At 37.9% G+C, this 27,745-nt stretch overlaps 2 protein-coding genes across 6 annotated transcripts; both read right to left on the minus strand.

Annotated features, from left to right (window-relative positions):
* Positions 1–136: 136 nt before the first annotated feature.
* LOC117914977 (AP-5 complex subunit mu) lies at positions 137–16,051 on the minus strand. The gene is made up of 8 exons (XM_034830513.1): positions 15,683–16,051; positions 14,990–15,136; positions 11,636–11,947; positions 9,729–10,021; positions 8,716–9,605; positions 1,639–1,695; positions 846–893; positions 137–639 (listed from the first exon to the last, which is right to left on the minus strand). Exons 1-8 carry the CDS (start codon positions 15,745–15,747, stop codon positions 568–570), a joined length of 1,884 nt encoding a protein of 627 aa, XP_034686404.1. The 5' UTR covers positions 15,748–16,051; the 3' UTR covers positions 137–567.
* Positions 16,052–16,153: 102 nt separating this feature from the next.
* On the minus strand, positions 16,154–27,511 carry LOC117914978 (F-box/LRR-repeat protein 4). 5 transcript variants are annotated; one of them, XM_034830517.1, is made up of 8 exons: positions 26,958–27,508; positions 26,071–26,316; positions 20,368–20,774; positions 19,599–19,784; positions 18,965–19,157; positions 18,424–18,500; positions 17,562–17,697; positions 16,154–16,628 (listed from the first exon to the last, which is right to left on the minus strand). In XM_034830517.1, exons 1-8 carry the CDS (start codon positions 27,222–27,224, stop codon positions 16,320–16,322), a joined length of 1,821 nt encoding a protein of 606 aa, XP_034686408.1. In that variant the 5' UTR covers positions 27,225–27,508; the 3' UTR covers positions 16,154–16,319. The 5 variants fall into 5 exon arrangements, with proteins under 5 accessions (XP_034686408.1, XP_034686407.1, XP_034686405.1 ...); XM_034830516.1 differs by having other exon boundaries at positions 16,154–16,631; XM_034830514.1 differs by having other exon boundaries at positions 16,154–16,631; positions 17,547–17,697; positions 26,958–27,507.
* Positions 27,512–27,745: the final 234 nt, after the last annotated feature.

A 27,745-nucleotide genomic window follows, 5' to 3' on the forward strand; every position in this document is an offset into this window, starting at 1 on the left:
ACAATAAACACTAACAGAACTAATCGTTTTAGGATACATATCAACTTCCAATATATTTTAACGTTTATCTTACTCATCTAAACATGAAAAAGCCCTAATTCACATATGCCATAACAGTAATAGGAACACAAACTTGTCAGGGAGGATAAATGGAACCAACCATCAGCTTGCCTGAGTAAATTTCAGCAGATTATTTCAGTTACAGTACTCACTTTCCTAGTAATATTGTCCCAAAACCAAAAATGGAGCAGGATGGGTCACATGAACAAAACCTTTTTGGAATCATAAAATGTCTGGAATCAATTTAACTTATAATAAATCACAACAAGATATCAAAACCCATCTTTATAACTTCTTTCTGCTCTTATTTGTGAAATTGACGTCTGAACTCTTGGGGCTATTTATGCCTGGAGCAATTACCAAGTCAATGGACAAAGCATGGCAAAGTTGACTACCCCAGCAAATGATTCTCACAACAAACCAGGGTTTAGTCCATTATTACCGCCCAAGGCATCTTTTCCCATCAAAATGTGTATCTTTTTACATCCCTGACTTGCCATCCATCCTCTATACTTTTACTGTTGCAGCAAATGGGCATTTCCCCAATGTATTCCACAAAATGTAATCCCCGGAAGTAACCTGTTACAAGTTACAACCAAACATAATATTTAATATATAAATCCACAAATAGTCTCAACATACAAAATAAAACAATTATTTATGGCAATTAACAGAAACAGCAGAAGACTAAGAACTTAGCTCTTGCTCTATGATGTGATAACTCTAGAAAACCAGAGACAAAAGCTTAATAATACTAGAAACTTTTTATAAGAAGATAGCCCCACCTGACTTGAGAACTCCACTGGTGCTTTAACAGCCGGATAGATGCTTACCTGCATACAGCATAAAGAACAATAAGTATATGATTAGTGAAGGGGGCTGCGTTCAGAGGAAGCTCATTGGGGTATACAATTCAAACTGCCCATGTTGACAGGGAAACAGCAATTCAGAACTCTGACATGCTACAGAGAAAATATTCAAGTAGTAGAAAAAGACATGAAAAACATACAAAAATTCAAGTAGGATTAAGGGGTGTCAATTATAAAGCCCAGGTGAGCAGGTATTCTGATGGAAAATCCAGCAAATGAGTATAAAGGCCAGATGTTGTGGTGGTTTATCAATCTCTTAAGGATTGGTCATTGGGCAAATCAAGAAGGGCTTCCTCAAAGACAGTCATAAATCAAAATAGAAAAGATTCATCAATAACCAACCACTTTGGGAGAGACACTGGCATACACACTGCCTAAGTGCAATGGTGACAGAGACCAGGAAATTATTAGGTTGGAATTTTAATTCTAACAAATGAAATATTAATTAAAGTAAAAAGAGATGATGGCAAAATTAAGAAAGAATATCAAACATCCTTATCAAGCATATACAGCTCTAAAAAAGGAAAATCCAGAACAATCTGGTTTCAAAGGTAATTGTCAATGGCAAGCTATGAATCAACATAGCAAGACACTCCTTGCATATGTAGCCATATTCAAACCAATTCAACTGCTGTACCCATCTCCTTGTTACATCATGCGAACAGTTGAACTTGAGCATGAGATGAAAATCACGGGTCAATGGACTTACAGATTTAGGATCAATTGACATTCCAGACAATGATGCCCCCACAATTTTGAAAGTCACCTGTAATCAAGAAATTGTCTGTCATTAGTCAAACTTGCTTGATTCTGAAAAGGCCAACTCTTATAGTGTATCAGAAAAACGTCATACTAAACTAAGCGGTTGCATGCATTCATGATGCATTTATTGAGAAGTACCAGTGCATATCATTTAGCCAGTTACATGCTTGAGCAATTATAGTGTTCTACAATAAAATTGCTTCCTACTCCAAAATCTGTGCATAGACAGGAACCAGACATTACCAACATCAGTACACTGGAAACTATCAGATATAAGATAAGTTCTTACTAAGCAGTAGCTTGAAAATCCATTAGGTTTCATCATAATGTCTTTACATTATAAACAAACCACTACGAGCACCATCAAAATCCCACCATATAAGGAAACCCAACACAACTGATCATATGTCAGATTCACACGTTCCCAAACAATGGCATTACTATATTCACCTTCATACACCAAGGTAAATATATTGAGGTTTTCTGAAAGCTAAAGATTGAGATGAGGCTAAATCCAAGCTGCAGCATCTGATAAAAGCCCAGGAAAGCATAAATAGAATTTATCAAGAAGACACCCAACAAGGTTCATACTTATCTCATTTTCATTTAGAATATGCTATTTGATGCAGAGAACATTAACAACAAAGAGAACTGTTGTTTTTGTTATTCTTTCCATTGCAAATATCATAATGAATATCGGGGTTTACTTAGCTTACTTTCAGTAGTTTCTAGTTAAATTACTGTAGCACACTTTTTCATGCCAATATACAGAGTTGTAGCTCATACTACTGCAGTGTGTAGTGTTCATATTATCACTTTTGTTAAAAGTGAAACCTATTGGTGATAGGGAAAGTTGTTCCCAATTCTCAACATGCTTTTGCTGAAGCTTGGCAAATCTTCAATCCTGTTCTTATGGCCAATTATGCTATAACTTTATATTAAAGAGTTCCAAGAGAGGTGCAAATGTGAAAATTGGATAATGAGAAGCTTATATTATGAAAGCTTCTAACTTTTATTGGAGAAAATAGGGTTCAATAAAAATGGATTGCCTAGATTTTTCCTTAGCTCCAAAGGCTTCGCAAGGAGATTTACTTTCATCTTGTTTGTGTGCATTAGTGAGAAAAACCATACTCACCCTCACCTCAGGAATTGTGGAGGGGTTTCTTTTACAATTGAGGGTGCACATGAGAGAAAGAGGATTAAGATCTTGAATATGTTCTACGTTGATGATTCTCTGCTTCTTTGTAAAGCAAGTTTAGAGCAGCCACACTTGGAAAGAAAGTGAGCCGGGAGACCAAAGTCTTTCTCGGAGGATGTTATCTGGAATCCATGGGTTCCAACAAAAGTGAGTTTTTTTGCTTAAGAAGCAGGTTGGAAAGGAGTTTTAATACGAATAATTTAAAGAGGAGAGAATGGACTTTGGTGAATAGATGTTTATGTGTAAAGATGAGAAGGAATCTGGTGAGCACATTCTCCTTCACTGTACCAAGGCAAGAATTTTATGGCAGCTAGTCTTCTCCTTGTTTGGAATTGCATGGGTGCTACATTCATCAATTAAAATAACATTACTAACTTCGCAATTAGCATGGACGTTTCATTGGGAAGAAGAGGAAGATAGCTTGAAAAGTCACTCATTTATGTTTATTTTAGACTATTTGGAAAGAAAGAAATAAGAGGGCAATTGACAATGTTGAGTTATTAGATCAAGAGCTTAAAGACCTTTTCATGTATATTCTTTTGGAGTGGGTCAAAGGTGGTTTAAAGGATGGGTCTATGTCTATGGTAGATTTTGCTGATTGTTTAGATAGCAAGTAAGAGGAGGGATTGTTTTTGTTTTCTCTCTACTTGTTCTTTGCCCTATAGCACTCTTGTATACATCCTTAGTACTTTGTGCACCTTTTCTCGGTGTTGTTCAGTATATATATTTTTTTGATAGGTAAAATTGGTGCTGTTCAGTATATTACTTTGTTGACTATATTATATATACATATATATATATACATATAAGATGTACCCTTCTATTCATCAAAGTGGTTTGGGTGGGAGGGTATGTGGGTGGATGGATGCATGTGGAGGATCTTGCATCCATACCTAGGTCTAACATGCATTAGATTCCTTCTACCCACTTGGGTTTGCTTCTAGGATTTTCCTACAAAGTTGAAAATAGGTTGGCATTCAGTGGTGAAGCTTTTTGAGAAACGGTTGGCGTAACATAAAAAGCACTATTTGTTTAAGGGAGGTAGAATTACTCTCATCCATAGCTCCTTTCAAGTTAGCAATCTCTTTCATATCCATCTCTTTCAAAGAGACTTTCTATGGTGAGGAAGTAAGGAAGGCAGAGATTTCCATATGATAAAAATGGTAGTGTGTATACTGTTAAAAAGAGGATGGTTTGGGGATTCAGAATTTGATAGTTCTCAATAAAGCCATGTGTGAAGAGTGGTTGTGGAGGTTTGCAGGTGTGGATGGAAATTGAAGAAAAATTGTCAAGGAGAAGAGTTCACAGAGTTGAAAATGGTACAGGGAAGGATTAGGTGTTCTATTGTAAAACATGTCTAGAAAGAATACAGAAAAGGTTGGGATTTTTTTAGATTTGAGTAGCATTTCTGAGGAAATGGCCAGAAGGACTAAGTTCTAGCTAGATGTGTGGTGTGGTATATGGTATGGTGAGGATGACTTGAGAACAGATTCCTCATGTTTTACATTTTGGCAGTTGATAGAGGACATGCTGGTTCTTGATTACCAGTGTTTGGAGTACAAGCTTGAGTGATGAAACTTGAGATTCCTCAAGTTTCAAAAACTGGCAGTTGGAGAAAGTGAAATGGGGCAATGAAACTTGAGATTCCTTAAGGGTCCAATGATCCGAAGTTAGCAATCTCTTTCATATCCATCTCTTTCAAAGAGACTTTCTATGGTGAGGAAGTAAGGAAGGCAGAGATTTCCATATGATAAAAATGGTAGTGTGTATACTGTTAAAAAGAGGATGGTTTGGGATCAGAATTTGATAGTTCTCAATAAAGCCATGTGTGAAGAGTGGTAGTGGAGGTTTGCAGGTGTGGATGGAAATTGAAGAAAAATTGTCAAGGAGAAGAGTTCACAGAGTTGAAAATGGTTACAGGGAAGGAGGTTAGGTGTTCTATTGTAAAACATGTCTAGAAAGAATACAGAAAAGGTTGGGATTTTTTTAAGATTTGAGTAGCATTTCTGAGGAAAATGGCCAGAAGGACTAAGTTCTAGCTAGATGTGTGGTGTGGCATATGGTATGGTGAGGATGATCTTGAGAACAGATTCCTCATGTTTTACATTTTGGCAGTTTGATAGAGGACATGCTGGTTCTTGATTACCAGTGTTTGGAGTACAAGCTTGAGTGATGAAACTTGAGATTCCTCAAGAGTTTCAAAAACTGGCAGTTGGAGAAAGTGAAATGGGGCAATGAAACTTGAGATTCCTTAAGGGTCCAATGATCCGAAGTTGGGGGACACAAGGAGTTCTTTAGCCTGCATTTGTTAGCAGGTTATGAGGATGCATTAATTTGGAGGCCCTCAAAAAAGGGTGGGTGTCTAATAATCACTTTCCCTAATCTGCTGTTTAGAGAGCATATCTTCATCCATAGATTCCAAGGGTTTTACTTTTTACTTCTTTCTTTCCCCTTTTTTATGTATATAAGTGGACCAGGGGGAAGCTACTTGGCAAAAGGTATAGTCACCATGAGTCGTCTGATGGACAGTGTTTGTGTGATAGTGAAATGGTGTTGCTGAACCATATTTAATCTACAGTAAGGTGCTGAAAATCCAGCAGGCCCTGGTTGTTCTCTTTGTAGTAGTTTCATTGGTGATATCATTCTAGTCAAAAGCTCCATTATGGCTTAGCATGGTAATTTCATAGGTAAGCAAAGGAGGTGGGAAAGAGAACTATATTGAGCCTCTTTTCCTAAGAAAGGCGTTGTTGGGAAAATAATACTGGAGATTTGTGAGTGAAAGGAACCACCCACTTTGGAAACAAGTTATTGTAGGAAAGTATGGACAAGAAGAAGGGGGTGGTATATTAAAGAAGTGAGAGAGGTGTATGTTGTGGGTGTCTGGAAGACAATCAGAGGCAAATGGGAGGTGCTCAAGGATAGAACAGGGTTCAGAGTTGGAGCTTGCAACAGGGTGAAGTTCTGGATAGACCAGTGGTGTGGGGACACTAGTCTGGGGGATTCGTTTCCAATGCTTTTTTCTATAGCATCCTTAAAAGATGCTTAGGTGGCTGACATTTGGGATGGTGGTAGCTAGAACCCTTGGTTTGTTAGACAGTTACATGATTAGGAGCTTGAGGTAGATGTGTTTTTTAGGAGATTTTATGACTACTCCATCAGGGTGGACTGTGAGGATATTATGGTGTGGTTGGGGTCAAGGAACGGTACCTTCTAAGTTAAGCCTTTTTACTCCTCTTTGAATTGTAGGAGAGTGGAGCCTTTCCCTCATGATACAGTTTGGAATTCTTGGGTCCTAATGAGAGTTTTTTTGCTTAGGAAGCTACATGGGCTAGAATTTTGACTCTGGATCAACTTCAAAGGAAGGGTTGGAACATTCCTTATAGATGTTACTTGTGCAAAGAAGATGAGGAAATGAGTGATCATATTCTCCTTCATTGTACGAAAGCACACATTGTGTGGCAGTTGGCCTTTGCTTTGTTCGGTGTACAGTAAGTGATGCACTCTTCAGTTAGGGGGTTTCTCTTAAGCTGAGGTGGCTCCTTTGTTGGGAAAAAAAAAGAAGAAAAAAGGCTTAGAAGGTTGCTTCGTTATGTGTGTTGTGGACCACATGGAAGAAGAGAAATAGGAGAGCCTTTGATAATTATGAAAGTATAGATCAAACAATCAAAAATTCTTTCTTGTATCTTTTTTGTGATTGGGTTAAGTTGTATATTGGGGACGACTCTTTGTCAATGTTAGAATTTGTGGATTGGTTAGGCTCTATGTAGGACACTTTTGCTGGTTTTTGTGTTTACACACTTCCTTTCGGGTATTGTGGCTACTTTGTATACATCGTGCATACCTTTTTTTATATTCATAATACATCTACTTTATCTAAAAAAAAAAAAAAAAACTATATTGAGCCTCTTTTAGTGCATTTGGAAGGGGAAAATTTGGATGATCTTTAAAGGGACAGAGGCTTACCTATCAAAAAAAAAAAAAAAAAAAAAAGGACAGAGGCAAAACATTACTGTTGAAATACAGACTCCTTGAGTCACATAATTGTGGCTGAGGGATTATTAGAGAAGAGAGGGATCACCAGATTTGGATTTTTCAACAAGGTAGGTTTTGGTCAAGGATTCTGGCCCAGCCTTGGTCTCTTTTCTGTTTCTTTTTCTTTAGCCACATTAGGGCATTCTTTATAGATGCATTGTCTACTAGGATCTGCACCCTGAAAGATCAAGGTGAGCCCTAATAAATTATATAATAGAGCTAAAAATCCAGGCTTGAACAAATGATCCAACAAAAATGCAAGCAGAAGTCAAACTCAAGTTAAGGGTAGGAAAAAATCAAGTGCTTTTGCCAACTCCACCTTATCCTGAAAAACCACGTTCCCCATGCCACCAGCAACAACACCAACTCCATTTCTGAGAGCCAAACTGCCACCACCTTTATTGAACTCAACATGTGATTTGGCAAGTCAAGTTTTGCAAACTCTACCTTTGTCAGAACAATCACCCCTCCCATGCCACTGCAACCAACTCAACTCCATTCTGAGAGCCAAGCCATCGCTTTTTGTATTAGGCACCACCACACCATCACCCACTCCTCTAGCACTTGCCTACCTTCTTTGTCACCATTTTTCCTATTAGAGCAACTATTTCCATGTCCAGGACTTCATGAAGCCATTATCAACACTTATGCTACTTGCACAGCAATCACCATCAGCATATTGATAGTGCCACTGCTTCCTCATTTAGAATTACCACATGGCAACCATAACCAAATCGACAATCACCTCTTTTGACACCTTAATTACACCACAACCACATTCTAGTCTAGACTATCACCACCAGCCCTATATCAATCTAAATCAAAGAAGAGTTTAACTGATGCAATTTAATCCAGATGAATTCAATTACCAGTGGAAGTTCAATTCCATGTATCCAAACCAACCATAATTATTAATTTCATTCGTCCTTGACCACTATTTATTTATTTCCCTTTTTGCTTCTAGCTTCCCATGATACTATTTGCAGAAATTACAAAAGCTTCAACTTCATCATTTCAATGCTATGTGAAACTCCTCCTTCCCTCTCTTCAGATCAGCAAAGACAAGTTAAACTCATAGATTCCTTCAAGCGCCTTGGATATGTATAGAATTTTAACTGTGAAACTCTTCTATGTTTGCTGCTGTTTTTTTATCGTATCCAAACCAACCATAATTATTAATTTCATTCATCTCTGACCACTATTTATTTATTTCCCTCCTTGCTTCTAGCTTCCCATGATACTATTTCCAGAAATTACAAAAGATTCAACTTCAACATTTCAATGCTATGTGAAACTCCTCCTTCTCTCTCTTCAAATGAGAAAAGTCAAGTTAAACTTATAGATTCCTTCAAGAACCTTGGATATGTACGGAATTTTAACTGCGAAACTCTTCTATGTTTGCTGCTGTTTTTTCATCTCATAGAACTCCAATGTTTGTGTATTCATGCAACTAAACATGGATATCCAATTAAGGTCTAGCTTTGGTTTCTGAATAAAATGGAGACATGAGTATAAACTTGAAATAAGTGATCTTGATCCCCATCAGTTTGCCTATGAAATGAAATGAGGATACATACATACATACATACATGCTTAAATGCATACAAAATTTGCCTATTAGTAACAGCACAATAACAAGATCAAAACATGTCTAAAATAATAAAAAACATCAGTAGTTAAAAAAAAAATAAAAAACACCAAAAAGAGAAACATAAAAAAGAAAAACCATAAGAAGATCTCTGCCAAAGGGTAAATAATAATGATTAGTGAGAAGGGGAGAGTGAAAGCACATACTTTAGCATAGTTGAAAGCCTGCCAGCAAAATGCCTCCTCCAAATCTGCTGGTGGAAGATCCTTGCTCATTTTCTCCATTAGAAATTCTTCAACATTTACCATATTATTAGTACTATCTGTTTCAAAATCACTATCCTCATCAGCTCCTAAGAATGACCTAGAGGAAGGCAATCTTTGGATTTGCCATGGTGCAAACTTAATTGTTCCAGGAAAAGTTGCCTCAATACTTCTCCCAGTGAGACCTCGTCCACCTGTTATGATTTTCCATTCAACTAAGTGTTCTGTAGTTGAAACTGTTCCAATAGAAGGAGTTCCATCAAAAGAAACCACCCTTCGCCTCGGGAAAGGCATTGTCACAGTACAAAACTCCATTGTTAGAGGTGCTTTATAACCTTCCATCAAGCACAACTTGAATAAAAATGCGCCTTCATCTTCTGAGACCATTGAAAGCTGGTAAAATCCCTTTACTGGAGGTCCAAGGCCACAAAATGCCTGATAATGCATTAAAACAAAATTACCTAAGGGGGGTGAAAACATTACAGCCTGCTTATCCACACCTTGTTCTGGAACTTGAGCACAAGGATGGAAGGATAAAACCTCAATGCCAGCCTTGTTCAACCCTGTCAAGGGGAATGACACATCAGGCAATCCTTCTAATTCTGCACGACAATTTACTTGACCGGAAATTGATATGCTATCTGGAATCTCATCCCGGTCATACATAGCAGCATGAACTGTCTCATGAATAGTGAACAGCATTCTCTGCTTTCCTTTGTAGAGATATGGCTTCCATGCTGGTTGCTTGAGATCTGACAGAGGCAAATCTGAGGAAGAAAAGCCATTAACCTTAATAGCAAATATATTGGAGTAGCTGAGATCCAAGGGAGTGCCTGTATATAAAAAAAAAAACAGGCCCATAAGAAATAAAGATGACATCAGGTAGCCGCAAGTTGATCCACAAGAAAACATAAGGGAAACCTGAGATGAGAAATACCATAATAAAAAGTACCAACCAAAGGGCATTGAGCTACTTATGAAAGTTCGAAGTGCATCTTTGTCTAGGGGCCTTGAACCAAACTTTGGAGCATCTGATGTAACAGCTCCAATCACAGCAGTGCTGGAAGTGGTGGAAGTTGCAACTGGTGCAGCTACAGGTTTGGTTCTTGTAGAGATGCCTGATATCCCTATACTGCCAGTTAGTGAATCCAGCAATCCTCCTACAGAGGGAGACGCACTTACAACTACCTCTGGTTCTACAACATCTCCAGTGATTACATCACCAATAGCATGTGCAACCATACATGCCCTGTAAAATGGAAAATATAAACAGATTTATGTCTGAACCATTCACTGAATGCAATGAGGTGAGATCTCTTCATTAAATGAGATATAAGATATTTTCAGTGAGAAGAAAGAGAAAAATAGAAGAAGCAATCACATTTCATCAGATTCAGAGAAAAACTAGAACACATTCAAGGAAAATGTAGGATTACATAAAAAGAGAAACTTAATAGTATTAATATGAGTAACTTGAATACTTAAGCACTTAACATCACCAAACTGTGTTCAAAGACAATGTACCACAGAATTTAACAATCCCACCATATATTACAAGTGTTCTTGAATTGAGGGGGAAAAAGGAAGAAGAAGAAAAGAAAAGAAAAGAAAAGAATTCCCTGCCCAAAGCACCATTTTGGTTTCAATAGCTTTTCTTTTAAGTTTTTTTGAACAGAAGGGGGAAAAAGGGGAGGCTTCCAGTCCCACAACCATCATTGTTGGGTCTGCCAGTTTTTAAATGTCTAACTCTCAATAAAACCATTAAAAAAGATTACGAACCAAATGAAGCCATTTTCCTCAAAAAAAAAAGGGGTGGGGGGGGCTGGGTGTTGGGGTGTGGGTTTTGGGGGTTGAAGTTCCTAGGTTCCTAGAACAGAGGGAAACAAATAAAAGTAAAAATAAATAATACATAAACAGACAAAATATGGAGAACACTCCAATGCATAAAGTAAAAATAATCGAAGTCTAAGAATTGATTATACAACAGCTTTCTGGATGTCAAATTGATACCATTGAAATCAAAAGGAAGAAAGCAAAGCACCCCCTGGGGTATAGCTCAGGGGTAATGCCCTTCAGCAATGAACCAAAGGTCTTGAATTCAAGTCTCCCTGGTATTTATGTGGTGTAGGATAGAGGGGTGGGCCCAAATCACCTGAGGTTTCCTTCACCAACAGTTTGGATAAATGCCTTGCTATCAGGATTGATTCCCCATTTTCACCCAAAAATAAAAAATAAAAAATAACAAAAAAATAACAGAAAGCCTAGAAAATATTGTAATCTAAGCAGCAAAAGATCACTCGTTTCACCATGCATCTTTGTAATAGCTCACAAATTAATCTCAGGAAAGAAAAGAAGAAGAAGCAAGTAGCAGTATTCATAAAGAGATGACACCAAATCTGCTGGAAACTGAAGATGACTTTCTTTTTCACATCCAATATTAAGTATTAATAGACAAAATTGAAAGAATATTATTCTATTATACTTAATGTGTCTTGCTCCAGGTTCAAAGTACACCAAAGAGAAAGCTCCATATACAGATATAATCCAAAAACTCTGAAAGGAATATCATGCAAAATTACTTGTCACCTTCCAGATAAACAAAAAATTAGAAGTTCAAATGAAACACTCTTTTATGATGCCACACAAGTTAAACCCACAGACAATGACAAATAGCATTGATTATATAAAAGATCCAAATTCAGTTTGATGCCAGAAAAAGGTAAATTTTTTAATCAAGTCTAGAGGTAGAGTATCCATAGAAGATGAATTTTAACAGGAATAGAAAGGGTGATGAACAGTATTGAAAGAGACCTGTTTTATCATGATATGCTTGCTCAATAACACTGCAAGTAACTTACCATACCCTGTGATGGATGGAAGGTCAAACAGGAGAGATGACAAGCTTCCAGGCACTCCAATGGCATTTCCACAATCAGATCTTCTACATACTCCCGCATATGCTTTTAAATGTTGGGGTTCAACTAAAGGCAATACAAGGATGCAATAATGGCCTTTCATATGCAAAATTAATGGCCATAACATATTATTCTCTCCTTCCTCATCTTTGTTAATAAAAAGGCTTATAATATGACGTGTAATCGGATCATCAACCCAGGAATCTGATCCTTCTGCTGACTGAGTTACACGTATGCCAAACCCACGCACTGATCCCTCCCTACACATACAAGCAAAGTTGCAATAAAGACCATTAAAAAGAATGGGAAGGGTATACCGCATTAAAGGACAAGAGAGTTACCACAATTAAAATAAGATCATTTTAAATAACTTGTAACATATCAGCATAGAGTATTAACCACTAAACTAGGATTATGTCATATAACTGTCAAATTGACAATAAACACAAAGCTTAATCAGTATGACCATCAAACAACGGCTTCGTAAAACCAAATACAACCACCAACCAGATAGTTGTTAGAACAAGATCCAACAGGTCTCATCCCAAACGTTACAAGTTAAACGAAGGATGGTACATCAAGGTTTGAGATTGTACACCTGACAAATCAACCTCTATGCACTGATGTCGGATTTCAGAGGGGCCAGTTGATGTAGCAGTGGATTGCTAGAACCTTGGTCAACCCGTTGACAGGTAGGATGATGACGATGGATCTTCAAAATTTACCCAAGAAAGGAATGAAAGAATAAAGAAAGCCTAATTTACTCCATCAAGGGTATATAGGTAATTCTTAGTTTTTCAGTGGTTATAATTAGTTTGTAATTGATAGTAGAGTTTTACTTAAAATTTGAGAAGTTTTAAAATCTTCTTAAAATGAAACTCTAAATTTTATAATTTTTAAAATAAACTTTTTATTCTAAAGTTTCTATTTTCAATCCTTATAATTTTTATTTATTGTAAAAAGTTTCCATAAAATGAGTTTCTAATTCTAAAAAGAAAGTTCCAATTTTCTTTTCATATTTTTTAGGAGATTTATTAGCTTTAGAACAGAAATAAAAATCATAATAAGTTACTACATAGATTTGGTTTACGTTTTCATTATTTTAGTCAATTTTTAGGGTTTTCCAAAACTTATAACTAAGACTAATTCATTTAAAAAGGATTAAGGATCAATGATCAATCCTATAAGTCCTTTTTGCATACCTTACAATTCTCAATAGTGAGACTCTATTATTTTTCCTCTAGAGACTCTTCAAAAGCCATAGCAAGACCTTAAAGTTGTTTTGTGATAATAGTTTTCAGGAATAAAATTGTGTTTAGAAAGTTAAGAAAAACAGTTTCTTCAACTTATTCTCCATGAAGGTACAGTTCACTTTTGTATGCTACAAAAGTTCCTAAAGAATTCTCCATATTTTCAATTGTTTCTCATAATACCCTACAAAAAAAAAAAAAAAAAAACATGAAAACATCTTAAATTTGTCCTAAAAAATAACATATTTTCAGAACAAATTCTCTAAAATCTATTGCAATCAAAAATTTGTCAAATGTGTTTTTTAACTTAGAAAACTTTTTTCTATTCTTTAGGACAAAAAACTATTTTTCAAACACAATTCTCAAATAGGCTCTAAGGTTTCTATCTTTTCTTTTTTATCTCTCTTTTTTCTACACTTTATTTTACTTTTTCCAACTATCAAAACTTTTATTCCTCATTCCTTTCCTTAAACCCTAAATGATTTAAGTCCTAGACCACCTATTTGATTGTAGACAACCATCCTAGGGTTGTCCTACATCATAGCAACTTACTCAATTTGGCATTTTAAACTCAATAAGAGGTAAACTAAGGCAACATTGTAATTGAGTCAAACTAGGGCATTTCTTAAAGCAACAATCAATTGATGAAATGCAGTATTGCAATTACCTATTGAATTTAATATCAATGCCAGCATATGCAGAGACATTTTTCAAAGTCCATCATCCCACCTAACTGTGTGTTAGGGCACCATGTGGTTTAATGTCGTCCTCAGTGCCATATACAAAGTCAACCATGCACCATGCGTTATGGTAGTTTTAGATACCCATCTAAAGAGACAGGAACAAGAATAATGACTCACAAATTTTCATTTTAAACACTTGGCCTAGGTTAACTGATTACAATACCAAAGGATAAAAATTGTGAAAAGCTGATCAACAGCATCTTTGTAGGAGATGGAAGAAAAAAATTGTCATTTTCATCTTGCAAGCTTGATTTTCTTGTGCATGATGACAAAAGATAATAAGCTTCCTAGAACTAATAGCATGAAAATGAAAAATCATCAAAAAAGAAATGATGAGTCCTACAAAGAGTAAGTGGTATGTTTAATTAAGAGAGATCACTGATCATTGATGAGTCCTACAAACATTCTTTTGTATGTAATTTGTGGTCATGGGTGAGGATGTTTATAGTTTTGAGCCCACGGTCTCTGGTTAGCTTTTTTGAGTGGCTAGGCTTTTGTTATAGGTAGGGGTTTCAGCTCGCTTCCTTGGTTTAGAGTCGAGGGGCTGCTTTTGTATATTCTTTGTATACCTAGAGGACACTAGTTTGGTGTTTCCTCTTTCTTTTTAATATACTTCTCTTTACTTATCAAAAAAAAAAAACTTTAAGTTACTCCCGCATCAACATTTACTATGGTGTCATTTGGATACACTTTTTTTTTTAAATAGAAAATAGTCATAACTCATTTATAAAATGAAAGAACTCTTGCACAAAATGTAAAAGCTTACCTTCTGTTCTTAAAAACTGCTATTAAGATTTTTAAAATTTAAGGTGGTACAAATTTTTTAATACAGATATTTTTTAGAACAATTTTTAAAAACTATTATCTGTCTCTATTATTTGTATAAAAGTTCCTATAATTTATATGGAAAATACTACTATTTTCTGCTATTAAAATAAAAAAATAGAAAATGCATTTAAACAACACGCATGGGCATCCATGGATGATGTCCCATGAAATTGAATTTGTGCATTAATGTCTACTTCTCTGTCCATTACATGAAGTAGTAGGCATCATCTCAAAATAATGTCATTTGAAGCACTTCCATTTCATGAAATCTGAGAACCAATCCATACCATTAGTTCTGATGACAGCGCTCATCTTCCATAATAGGCCCACCATTGAAACAAATTTGAAAAACCAATAAGCATGAAAGGAGTAACAATAGGAATCAACATATCTTAGATAGAAATGCAAACTTATGATAATACAGGCCTGTAAGTTATATGAAGCTAGAACTAAGTTTATGAAATAAACTTTGTAAACTCACCGCTTCTTTCTCTCCACAAAAGCAGCAGCCAGCTCTGAATCAGTTGGAAGTAAAGGGTATACAGTGTAATTAAGATTATCGTTGCTCGAGTTTTCATTCTCAGCCTTGCAAGCAGTGCGCCACTGCCTCTCAACCACTGGAAACCTCCTAATCATTAACAAAACTTGACGTGAAAATCATACATCTCAGACAAACTCATTTCGGTGCTGGTAAAATGTAGGAAATAGAATAAACCAAGTTTGAAATCTCAGATTTCTCCTTATAATAGGGCCCAGGAAACATAAACCTCCATTGAACTCGGCCAAATGCAAGTACTTGAGTTGGCTTAAGAGGTTTTACTTTTCCCATTTCTTTGAGATCAGAACAAAGTAAATCGTATAATTGAATTATGTTCATTTCTTCTATCGTCCTCGGTTGGGAGAGAGAGAATTCTACTAATCAAGGATTGTTAACATCCAAGAGTAGAAAACGAAGAAGATCTGAAGTCCTAAAATAATGAGCACTCAATTCTTAATCTCTATTCATCGGGATCTTTTATTCCACAGGACAGAGCCAAATGCAACTTCTTTTTTGAACATAACATATCCAATATTTTTATTTTCTTTGCACGAAAGGTAGGAGATCGAAACAGAGAGGGAAAACCCTAGAAAGCTCCGAAACATAAAGCAATCAAAACGGAGTTTGGTGGAAAACCTGGAGAAGACGACGGAGTCGAAATTGTTAAGAATCCAGAGAGCTCTGATGCTACAACCTGCCATGGATATCTGCGGGAGTGTTGACGAGATTGGAGATCGGAGATTTGGAGATTAGAGGAAAATGAAATGAAGCCAGCATCAACAGAGAGGGATGGGCGGTGGTTTCCCGAAAGAGGTATAAAACGCACCGTTTTTGTCACTTAACCTAAACGACACCGTTCCAGGAGGATAAATGCAAGGGAGGCTCTTTCGGTAGGCCCAAAAGAAAACAAAAAACCACCGTTTTCTTCTTCATCACACCCAAAGGCATAATTTTAATGTCATCAGTAGCAAATACGCTCTTAGTTTATAATAAAAATTACACATTTTTTCTTCCATTTTATTTTCTTAAGATCCAAACAGGGCCTTAAAAGGACCAAAATTTTCCTTTCTCGAGTGGCAGATTGGTTTCCTTGAAAAGGAGATGGAATAAAGTAACATGAAGTCTTCATTTAACGACATTTTGTGTACAGAGGATTACACCTACACTCAACAAAAGAAAAAAAGGGAAGGGATAACTAACAAGATTAGGATACAACATATTTCAGCTTTGATCCTGGATTTGGTGTGTTGAGCTAAATAGTAAATACTAAAAGTCAGTGCGGGATTGAAAGGTCCACACATATGTAGGAGATGACTGAGCCTGCCCTTCTTCTAGTTCTCTCGCTCACTTTCGACTTCTCGACCAGGACCTTCTTTATGTTCGCGCAGGTTGAGACGACGGTGGCAACTCCAGCCGTGGTTATGCCTGGGCAATAAACCATGTGGCAGGTCTCAAGCATGGTGCATTTTTTTACAAGATGGGCTAGTCCCACGTCGGTTATTTGACGACAGTGTGATAGCACTATGTCCTTCAGTGATGGGCAACCTTCTCCTATCTCGGCCATTGCCATGTCTCCCAAATTCTGCTAAAGAGGGAAAATAGATCAAACGAGTAAGCTCAAGATGCACTGCAAGAGAACTGACATTTTAACAAGCCAAACAACTAAAATCAAATTATATTGATCATTTAAACTAACATTTGTTATATTATCTGTGAGATGACGGTGATGTTTTAAGATTTTATCCCACCACGATAAATAGAAGTGACGTGTATGTTGATAATTATTCGACACCTCGTTACACTACCATGCATCAAAGGCAAGTAATAAAAGACTATGAGACTTGTCGTTTGATAAGCACCAATAAGCGAGATAAGTTAGTTTCCATTTGTTCTTCGAGCATAATTTCTCGTGTTTCTCAACGCTTTTATCAGCAGATTTGGTATTACCTTGAAAGAGGCATGTTTCAGAAGTTTTCAGACCTAAGATTGACTAAAAACTGAGTTACAAGAAAAAATGATTTTGATGAAGTTTTGAGACCTTCAAATGGGGACATTCAATGATTTATGGACATGTTTCTATTTTCATGATTTCCACAAAGAAATTACAGCTGAAGTTCGAAGGAAAAATAGGAAATCAGTTGCTCTGAATCAAATAATACAAGTGAAAAATATGTACAAAAGAGGTCCAGAAGTTCCTTTTTTGGATTTTTCTTTTATTATTTTAGGCAGAGTTGTGGGTTAGTAGGGTGAAGACAATATCAGACCCTAACAGGGATCCAAGCATCCAGATCAATGCCTATAGGCTTTAGCATCTTGAAATACATCTACAGAAATCCTTCTGTTTCTAAAAGTTCCCATTTTTTTTAGACAACAGACCAGCAGGTTAGCAAGGTGAGGACAGTGTGCAGCCCCCAAGGGGCACAGACACATGGATCCAGATCAATGCCAACAGGCTTTGGCATCTTTACACACAAGAAACAGAGAAAGAGAGAGAGCATACCTGAAGAACGCTTACATCTAGGTAACTGAGTTCTGGGCAGCCTCTTGCAATGGCTATTATTCCAGCATCACCAATTTGGTGACAACCACTGACATTTAGATGATTTAGGGAGCAACCCTGACCGATAGCAATAAGGGCATCATCTCCAACCCTGGTGATCAATAGTAATGAACAAGATCAGGAAGAATAATTCAGATAAGACGTCCAATAAAACAATGAAGATAGCATCATCCCTTTGCCAATTGTGTGTAACTTTGCTCACAAAGCGTCTAACAGAAAAGGCAAAAACAAGCACCATGTTTTTTTTCCATTATGGGGCTTCCAACTTGGACATTTGATACAGAAAAACATAAAACAGACATATTACAAAAGAAAGTGCCAGGTTTTTTTCATAGTTGCCTCATGACACATCATAATGAACCCCTTTTAAGCTTGAAGAGGTTGAGTTTTGAACTCTTAAAGTTCATCCTAGTCTAAGGATCAGTATCCAGCGTGCTAATCAATATTTGGCTGTGCAATAACCTGCACTTCCACATCATTAATGTCGCCATAAACTACATATATGGCTCACCACATCTTCCCATATGACAAACAAGCAAAGAGGAAGAGCAAGGAGAATTTTCATTCAACTTCTGAACATAAAGAACATATGAAATTTGATGGTGCCATAATTTGCACATTATAACCACAAGCAAAAGCACAAAAGCATTATAAACCTCTAAGAAAATGAGACCATAAGAGAGAACTGGAAGAAACTGCATGTTAGATTGTACTTTATCCAGTAGCAGAGTTCCTCAGTTAAAAGGATCCAAAAAAAGGGTAAAGAAGCATGAAATTTTTGAGAGAAGGAAGGACAAAGCTGATCAGAAGTTTTTACCTATCACAAAATCGAAGGCTAAGATCTTTGAGCGATTTACAATTCTCACCAACAGCTACAATTCCCTTATTCCCAATCTATATGACAAAAAACAAACATGAGATAATCTCTAAAACAAGATGTATTTACCGACTGTTAAAAGCAAATATGACTTCTGTCAAATGTAAATATGAGTTCCACTAAGCATTTTAGTCATAAAATATGTAACAATTGTATGAATAGTTTCAAGTAAAGAGAAGGCTCCAAATAAAAACCAATAATTGCAACCTATGTTATATGGGTTTTAGGTGCAGGTGTGTCTAGGTGTCTAATTCTTCACATCTCGAATTTTAGGATACAATAATTTGGGTGAAAATGAATTTTAGTAGAACAATCTTACTAAATGTGCAAAATGAATGAAAAGAATAATTTAACACTATAACAGTACCTATCAAAAAATAATAATAATTTAACACTATAACAATAGAATCATGACAAGATCATCAGTAACCCATTTGGCAGGAGAAAGTAAGAACTAATAGAACTAGATGAAGAAAAAAACCTCATAACAGCGGCGAATGTGAAGTTTTTTCAAGTTTCTGCAGCCATTAGCTATACCACATATGGCATCGTCTCCAATACTCGAACAATCCACCAAGTGAAGAGCTTGCAAGAATTTGCAGCCCCTGCCTATTTCAAGAAGTGCATTATCACCGATTCTTTGGCAATACAGCAGAGCTAACTCAGTCAGGCGCCTGCAATTCATAACAAAGAGCCATAAATTAGCATCATTACAGAAGATCAAAATATGGAGACCTCCAGATTAAAAACCAGTGTAAAAAAAAATGGATATATTTAGCCACCCGCCAATAATAAATTTTATAAACAGCAATACAGCTTGATGCAATAAACATATAAACACAATAATAAATTTTATATTAATCAGGAGCACATTATAACACCAGTGGTTTCACTATTGTAGAGTTGATTTATTCTTACGATATGATGCATTTAAAAGAACATTTTAAAAGATGTAAAATCATCATGAAAAGCAATATTAATATGTAGCAGAAAGGAAAGCTCACAAAGCCTCAAAGTGAGATGTTAAATAGAACTTCAAAAAAGGACTTTAATACATCCATATTGTTACCACTAATGACACTTAACTAGATTAAGCCAGTGAAAGAGATACATACAAGCAAGATTTTCCAACAGACGCTAGTCCAAGTGTTCCAATATTGTGACATCCATTAACTTCAAGATGTATAAGTTCAGAACAACCAGTTGCAATTGCCTCCAAACCCTTGTCACTCAAGAAATAACAGTCACTTAGAATAAGATTCTTTAACTTCTTACACCCTTTTCCAATAGCTGATAGACTCCTGAAAATTTATTGTACAAATGTTCAGAACATGAGCATCAAGAAAATGTTTAGCCACATCACAATTAGCAGAATTAATCACAGAAAATAGGAAGACTTAAACCTTATCATTTTTAAGAGACAAATCAGTGAAATACAAAAAGATACAATGAGGCAGAGGAAGAGATTCATCGAAAGATAATCCAATGGCACTTCCAAAACTAGCTTAAAAACTGAATGACTTTTACCAAACCTTAATCTGTGATCATTTAACCTGAAGACCAGATACGATAATGTTTTAAGCACAACCTAAGTCATCTTGTGTTTTCATGAAAATTCATAACAAAAGAAAGACAAGAAACAAATATTAATAGAAAAATAATTGTACGTGCTTGTAAGCCTTGAATGTCTTCATGTGGTTGACAGCACAAACGAACAAATCAGTCAATAACGGGCATTTAATTGCACAATAAACTTAATAAACTTGTAAAAAAAAAAAATGGGCAGGTTTTAGTTGACATTTCAGGTGATTTACTTTAATTAGGGCAACTATGGACGAAAAAAAATCTAAAAAAAATAAACAAAATCCATGAGAATTAACTGACCTGTCGGTGAATTTCTGGAAGCTGTACAGAGCCAACACTTCCAGTGATAAACAACAGGTGCCAACAGCTTCCAAAGCTTCGTCTGTCACATTAATGCATAGTAGTTTCAGAACTTTCAAAAGACGGCAACCTTCCGCCACAGCAAGCACCCCTTCATTGTGTATGAATTCTGAATCCAATGACAACGTCTCAAGAGATCTGCAGTGAGACCCCACTGCTTCCAATGAGATATCAGTTATTTTTGCACAAGCTGCAATACCAAGAACTTTCAGTGATTTCCCACAACCAATTGCTAATTCAACCAAACCCTTGTCCGTCAAGCCTTCACAAAAACGCAAATTCAAATCTTGAAGTTCCTTGCAACACTCCCCAACAGCAGCTAGACCTTGATCTCCAACATAGCAACCCTAAAAAAAGTAACAACAAAAGAGAGGGCATCAATTACCGCACGTGACACAGCATGCATGATAAGCTAGAGATGGAAAAAGGATGCGAAAAGAAAGTAGTAGACCTGCAACTGCAGTAGACAATCCATTCCATATGGATCATGCAGTATCAAAATCCCAAAAAGAACAAATGATTTATCCAAAGGTGGCCGTCTTACCTTGCTAAAAAGCACCCTCTCTAGCCTCCCAACCTACTTTCTTTCTCTCTTTGTGATCCCCAAGAGGGTGTGTGCAAGGCTTGAAAAGATCCAAAGGGATTTCTTATGGGGCGGTGGAGCCTTAGAGAATAAACCTCACTTGGTGAGTTGGAAAGTTATTTGTACCGCTAAAAAGGATGGAGGCTTGGGCATTCGCAGTCTAGCTACTTTTAACAAGGCCCTTCTTGGGAAGTGGTTGTGGAGATTTGCTAATGAGAATGAGCCCCTATGGAAGCAAATTATCTCTAGTAAGTATGACCTTCAAGAGGGGGGATGGTGCTCCAAAGGTATAAGAGACCGTTATGGGGTGGGGGTTTGGAAGGCCATCAGAAATGGTTGGGAGAACTTTCGATCTCACTCCCGCTTCATCGTAGGGGATGGCACTAGAGTGAAGTTTTGGAAGGACTTGTGGTGTAAAAACCAATCTCTGGAAGAAGCTTTCCCCTTCTTGTTTAATCTCTCTATCAACAAAGAAGGTTGGGTTACTGAGGCTTGGGAGGAAAACGAAGTTGGGGGTAGTTGGGGGCTTCGTTTTAATAGACACCTTAATGATTGGGAGGAGGGAGAAGTAGAAAGCTTATTAAGCAAGCTTCATCCTTTGACCATTAGAAGAGGTGTGGATGACTTGCTCTGGTGGAAAGAGAACAAGAATGGGAGCTTTTCTGTCAAGTCTTTGTATAGCTCATTCTCAAGGGGCATCAAGCTCCCCTTCCCGACTAGAACTATTTGGAAGCCTTGGGTTCCAATTAGGGCTAGCTTCTTTGGTTGGGAGGTGGCCTGGTGCAGGCTACTCACCACTGACCGCCTGAAGAGATTTGGTTGGAGCATCCCCAATAGGTGCTTTTTGTGCAAATATGAGGAGGAAACCACAAATCACCTTCTCTTGTTTTGTGAGAAGGCCAGAATGTTATGGCTTCTGATCTTCTCCCTTTTTGGGGTGCAATGGGTGATGCACTCCTTTGTGAAAAGGAACCTCCTGGGATGGCATGGATCTTTTGTGGGCAAGAAAAGAGAGAAAGCTTGGAGAGTTGCCCCCTTCTGCCTGATGTGGACCACTTGGAAAGAAAAGAATAGGAGGGCCTTTGATGATATTGAGAGGAACGACCAAGATATTAAATCCATTTTTTTGTACACTTTTGTGAATTGGGCTAGGGTGTATATAGAGGAACACACTCTCTCTTTGATAGATTTTGTAGACTGGCTAGCCACCAAGTAAGGGTCAGGCTTGTTTATCCCTTTGTTTTTTGCTTCTTTGTATCTTGGTATACTCCATGTATACCCTTTCTCTAGCCTTTTGGCTCTTAATGAACTTTCTTTACCTATCAAAAAAAAAAAATTAAAGACATTTTCAATATTTTTTTTTTTTTTTTTTTTATAGGTAAAAGAGATTCTATTAAAGAAAGAGACACCAAGAAGGCGGCTCAAGATATACAAACCTATACACCCTCCTTCAAGAAAATGCTAAAAGAACAAAAAACCCCAAAATACAACCCTAATTAGAGCCCATCCAATCTATGAAATTAGCTATAGTTAGAGGGCAATCAACTATGAACAATTTTGTTTCAGCCCAAAGAGAAAGAATAAAAGAGTATTTCAATCTTTGAATTGACAACATATCATCCTTGAAAGCCAAACAATTCCTCGCCTTCCAAACCGTCCAAAAAATGTGCAGAGGAGCCGCTCTCCACACCTTCTTACGCTTTTTGCCCACAAAAGAACCATGCCAGCTTAGAAGTATTTCTTTAACAGAAGAAGGCAACACCCAAGATACCCCAAAAACAGTAAAAAGAAGATCCCATAAAACCTTTGTTCTTGAGCAATGAAAAAGGAGATGGTCTATGGTCTCCTCATTCTCAAGACACAAAAAACATCTATTTGCCAAAGCCCATCCTCTTTTCTGCACCTTGTCCAAGGTTAGTGCTTTGCCCCACGTAGCCTCCCATGCAAAAAAACTAATCTTGGGCTGCACATTCTCATTCCAAATAAGGCTTGAAGGAAACCGAGCCGAACCCCCCGCTTCAAGGGCCAAGTATAGAGAGTTAACCAAGAATTTACCACTCTTAGTTTCAGTACAGGATACCCTGTCCTCCACATCCTCAATAACTCTGTTACGATGTCACCGCTCCATAAAACTTGACGCTTCCTCTACCTCCCAATCATTGAAAGCTCTTAAAAAGCATGGATTCCAACCCCCCCCCCCCTTCCCCCCTCCGCCAAGGAATCCCAAACATCTGCCACACTTTCTTCCTTATCAACAGTCAAAGCAAATAGAGACGGGAAGGACGAACACAAAGGAGAATCCCCACACCACTTATCCCTCCAAAACCTCACCCTCCTTCCATTACCAACAATGAAGACCAACCTATTGCTCACTAATTCCCAATCCATCCTTATCCCTTTCCACAACCCCAAGCCATGAGCCTCTCTCACTTCCCGAGAGGACCAACCCCCTCTCTCTTCTCCATATTTCCCTCTAATCACTTGATTCCATAAAGCTTCTCTCTCATTAGCAAACCGCCAATTCCATTTAGCAAGAAGAGCCTTGTTGAGAATAGATAGGTTTTTTACCCCTAAGCCCCCTTTCTTCTTACTCAAGCACACCACCTCCCATCTCACTAGATGAGGCTTTCGCTCCAAATTACCCCCACCCCAAAGGAAGTCCCTTTGAATCTTTTCTAGTCTCCGTCTGACTACACTTGGTAAGCACAACAAAGACATAAGATAGATTGGTAAGTTCGATAACGTGCTTCGAATTAAAGTCGTCCTCCCTCCCTTGGTTAAGTATTGTCTCTTCCACATTCCTAGCCTTTTACGGAAGCGATCTTCCACTCCATCCCAAACTGATGTTGATTTGAAAGAAGCCCCCAAGGGCATCCCCAAATATGTGGACGGCAAGCTACCCACTTTGCACCCAAACTCCCAAGCAAGGTCATCCATATTCTCTACCCTTCCTACAGGAATGAGTTCACTTTTTTCCAAATTTATTCTCAATCCCGAAGCGGCCTCGAACCACATAAGCAACCAACTAAGATAAGTCAAGTGGTCTTGAGACGGCTTACAAAACACCAGAGTATCATCGGCGAACAACAAATGGGATATAAGGACCCTTTCTTCACTCCTCCCCTTGACCCTACACCCCGATAAATAGCCTCCCTCTACAGCCCTTTTGAGAAAAGCGCTAAACACCTCCATTGCTATAACAAAGAGATAAGGGGAAAGGGGATCACCCTGCCTCAATCCCTTTGAGCTTTGGATAAAACCTGTAGGGGTTCCATTGACCAACATAGAAAAACTTGCAGTGGAAATGCACCATTTAATCCACCTGATCCATTTCTCCCCAAAACCCATTTTCTGCATAACTGTGAGAATAAAAGTCCAGTCCACATTATCATAGGCCTTCTCTATGTCCAATTTGCACAAGATGGCACTCTCATTATTTTTCAGAGTCGAATCAATGGCTTCATTGGCTATCAATACTGCATCTAGGATTTGTCTTCCTTCCACAAACGCCCCTTGGGCCTTGGAGATCACCTTTCCAACCACCTTTTTTAGCCTATTGGCTAAGACCTTGGCCAACCACTTATACAAGCTTCCCACCAAGCTTATAGGCCTAAAATCCCCCAAATCTTCAGCTCCCACTTTTTTTGGAATTAAGACCAAAAAAGTTAACAAATTTTCCATTTTCATAGAATTCCTTGAAAAAACACAACACATCCGCCTTCACAAAATCCCAAGCAAATTGTCAGAAAGCCATAGAGAGTCCATCTGGCCCTGGAGCTTTATCCCCATTGCAACTCAACAAGGCATTGAACACCTCCTCTTCCGTGAACGGGCTCTCCAAAGTACTAGCATCCAACTGATCCAGAGTCTCTAACTGCAGCCCGGATATAGAAGGACGCCAATCCCCCGAACTGGACAGCAGTAACTTAAAAGCATTGAGGATCCCTTCCCTAATTCCATTCTCCTCTATGCACCAAGTTCCATTAATCTTGATTTTGTCCACATTATTCCTCCTCCTGTGAGAGTTAGCCATCTTGTGGAAATAACCCGTATTTCTGTCCCCCTCTTTCAGCCACACTTCCCTAGATTTTTGCCTCCAACTGATTTCTTCAATTAAAACCCATTTTTTATAATCTTCCCTCGCTTCTTTCCTAGCTTCCAGCTCTTCCAAATTCAGTCTGCTAATTTTCTCCTTTGCATCCCAAAACTGCACCTGCTCCAACGCCGCATTTTTTCTAAGCTCAATCCTACCAAATGAGTCTCTATTCCACTCCTTCAGCTTAGCCTTCAGAACTTTTATTTTTTCAACCAAAATAAAACTTGCTGATCCATTGAATCTAACCCCCTCCCACCAAGACTTCATAAGCTCCTTAACACCTTCCACTTTCAACCACATGTTTTCAAATCTAAAAGGGGAAGGGCCTCTTCTCACACCCCCTACATCCAGCAGAATCGGGAAGTGATCGGAGACTGGTCTTGGAAGGACACACTGCCTCACGTCACCAAAGTGGATGTCCCAACCCTCATTAATCAAGAACCTATCCAGCCTTGAGAAGGTCTGATTATTCACCCCTCCGTTCCAAGTAAAAGGGCCCCCGACTAAAGGCACATCCTTTAACTCTAAGTCTTCTATGATTTCTAAGAACCTTCTCATGTTCGAATTCAGGCTCCCCCCTCTGTTGCGCTCTTACAAGTACATTAGCCTTAAAACAACCATCATAAACCATGGAAAGGGTAAGAATTTGCACTCCTTAGTAAGGAACTTTAAAGCATAATTGTCACATTAGAGCCCCATATCAAGCTCAAATTATCGTTGACATTTGAGTCTGAATGTCACTGAAGGGATAGTAAAGCAAGATTTCAAACTACATTAACTAGTTTTAGAAAGAGAATGTAGGAATAACAAATGATACATCACAATAGTGGAAATAAGACTTTAAATATTAAACCCAGTTTAAATGAGCTCACGTCAATCAAGAAGTCGGTTAAATATGTGGCTTAATATGATATCTCATCATTAATATCTAAAGAAAGCCTTAAGTTGATGAGTATAGATTCACCTGCAAATCTAAAGATCTCAAGGATCTACACTTCCCGGCAAAGGATTGCAAGCCCATACTAGTTACATTAGAGCACCATATTAAACTCAGCTTCTTAAGTTTGGTAAAGGCTTCACCAAGAGCAATCAATCCAGCATCTGAAAAACAGTTTGATTCCAACTCACTGTCATCAGATTCACCTCTCTCAATCATATAGGGCAGCTTAAGAGAAGAGAGTGTTGATTGGCTGCCACCCCGTCTTCTTCCCTACATAATAAATTTGAAAAGAAAAATGTATCAAATTCGTAACAATTGAATCAATCAAATAGTAGATCATTGTCCAAAATTCTTTCATGAGGAAACACCAGAGAAATTATACTAAAACATGTGCAAATATGTAATGGGGCTATCCACTTGCAACTGAAAATGGGAGTATAAGGAATGGTTACCATCATTGTGAGCAAAACCTCATAGTTAGTGTATGCAAACCAAAAAACGAGAGGGTGTCATTCCATGGTAACAGACAGAGAATTTCAAATCAAACGTATAAAATTCAAAATTCTAACCGTTTTTATTGCCCTGCATTTTACGCAAACAAAATGGATCATCTAAGTCCTTATACAGCAAAGCAATTTTAATTTGTTTTCATCTCCCAAATTTTCTTGGCAACCAAATGACAACCATCCCCGTACACCACGACGAATTAAAAACAAAACATTACCCTTTCCCCATAACTATAATTTCCCTTTTCTTTCGCACATTTTCCCAGCCACTAAACGGACCATACAAGTCCTCACACCGCGTACCAAATTCACAAGACGGTAAACGCCCTTCCTCCATAACTTAAATCCAATATCTCCACCCTAAAAAACATGAAACCCTAACATCCCAGACACAACTAAACTTACCAACTGAACCGGATGCGAGACTGAGAGCCTCTCGTCAACGTAAAGATTCTTGACATTGACAAACCGCCTCGCCAGCAGCTTGACGAACGAATCAGGGCTGCCGGACGCGCCGATGCGGAGCGTGCGGCGACTGTTACGCTCGAGGGCGAGCCAGCGCTTGCAGACGAGAGCGCAGGCGTCGCGGCTAGACTTGGAGTGCATGTGCCGGAAAATCTCGATGATGAGCTCATCGGGAAGATAGGAGTTGATTAGATCGTGGCCTTTCATTGGCGACGACCAAGCCTTTTCCTAGCTAAAAAAAAAAGAGGAATGAAATGTGAAGAGGACAGGAAGAATTGGAGATACAGCAGTAGGACTGGCGGCGGCGGTGGCGGTGGCGGTGGCGGTGGTTTAGGGGAGAAGAAGCGGTGGAGCGGGCGGTTGGGGAAGAGGAGGAATATAGGTGGGCTTTATGTACCTGCTTCTGTAAGCTTCCTGTGTCTCTCGGCCCTCAAGGCCAAATAGCCAACACTCCCTCACTTTCTTTTTTTGACTGCTTTTCGATAATTATATCTTCTCCATTCGGACCAAAAACATTTTTTCCTTCTCCTTCTTCTCCTTCTCCCTTTGCCTGCTTGTCTTTTTCCTTTTCTCTTTTTTTTTCCCTCTCTCTCTTTTTTTCTTTCTCTTTTTTCCTTGTTTCCAAAATATATGAAATTTTAATTGAACGTCAATATTAAATTTAAGGGAAAAAAAAATCCGAAAACATCTAAAGTTTTTTATGAGTTGTTATTTTTATTTTTTGTTTT

The sequence above is a fragment of the Vitis riparia genome, chromosome 5, assembly GCF_004353265.1.
Source record: "Vitis riparia cultivar Riparia Gloire de Montpellier isolate 1030 chromosome 5, EGFV_Vit.rip_1.0, whole genome shotgun sequence".
Taxonomy (NCBI): Eukaryota; Viridiplantae; Streptophyta; class Magnoliopsida; order Vitales; family Vitaceae; genus Vitis; species Vitis riparia.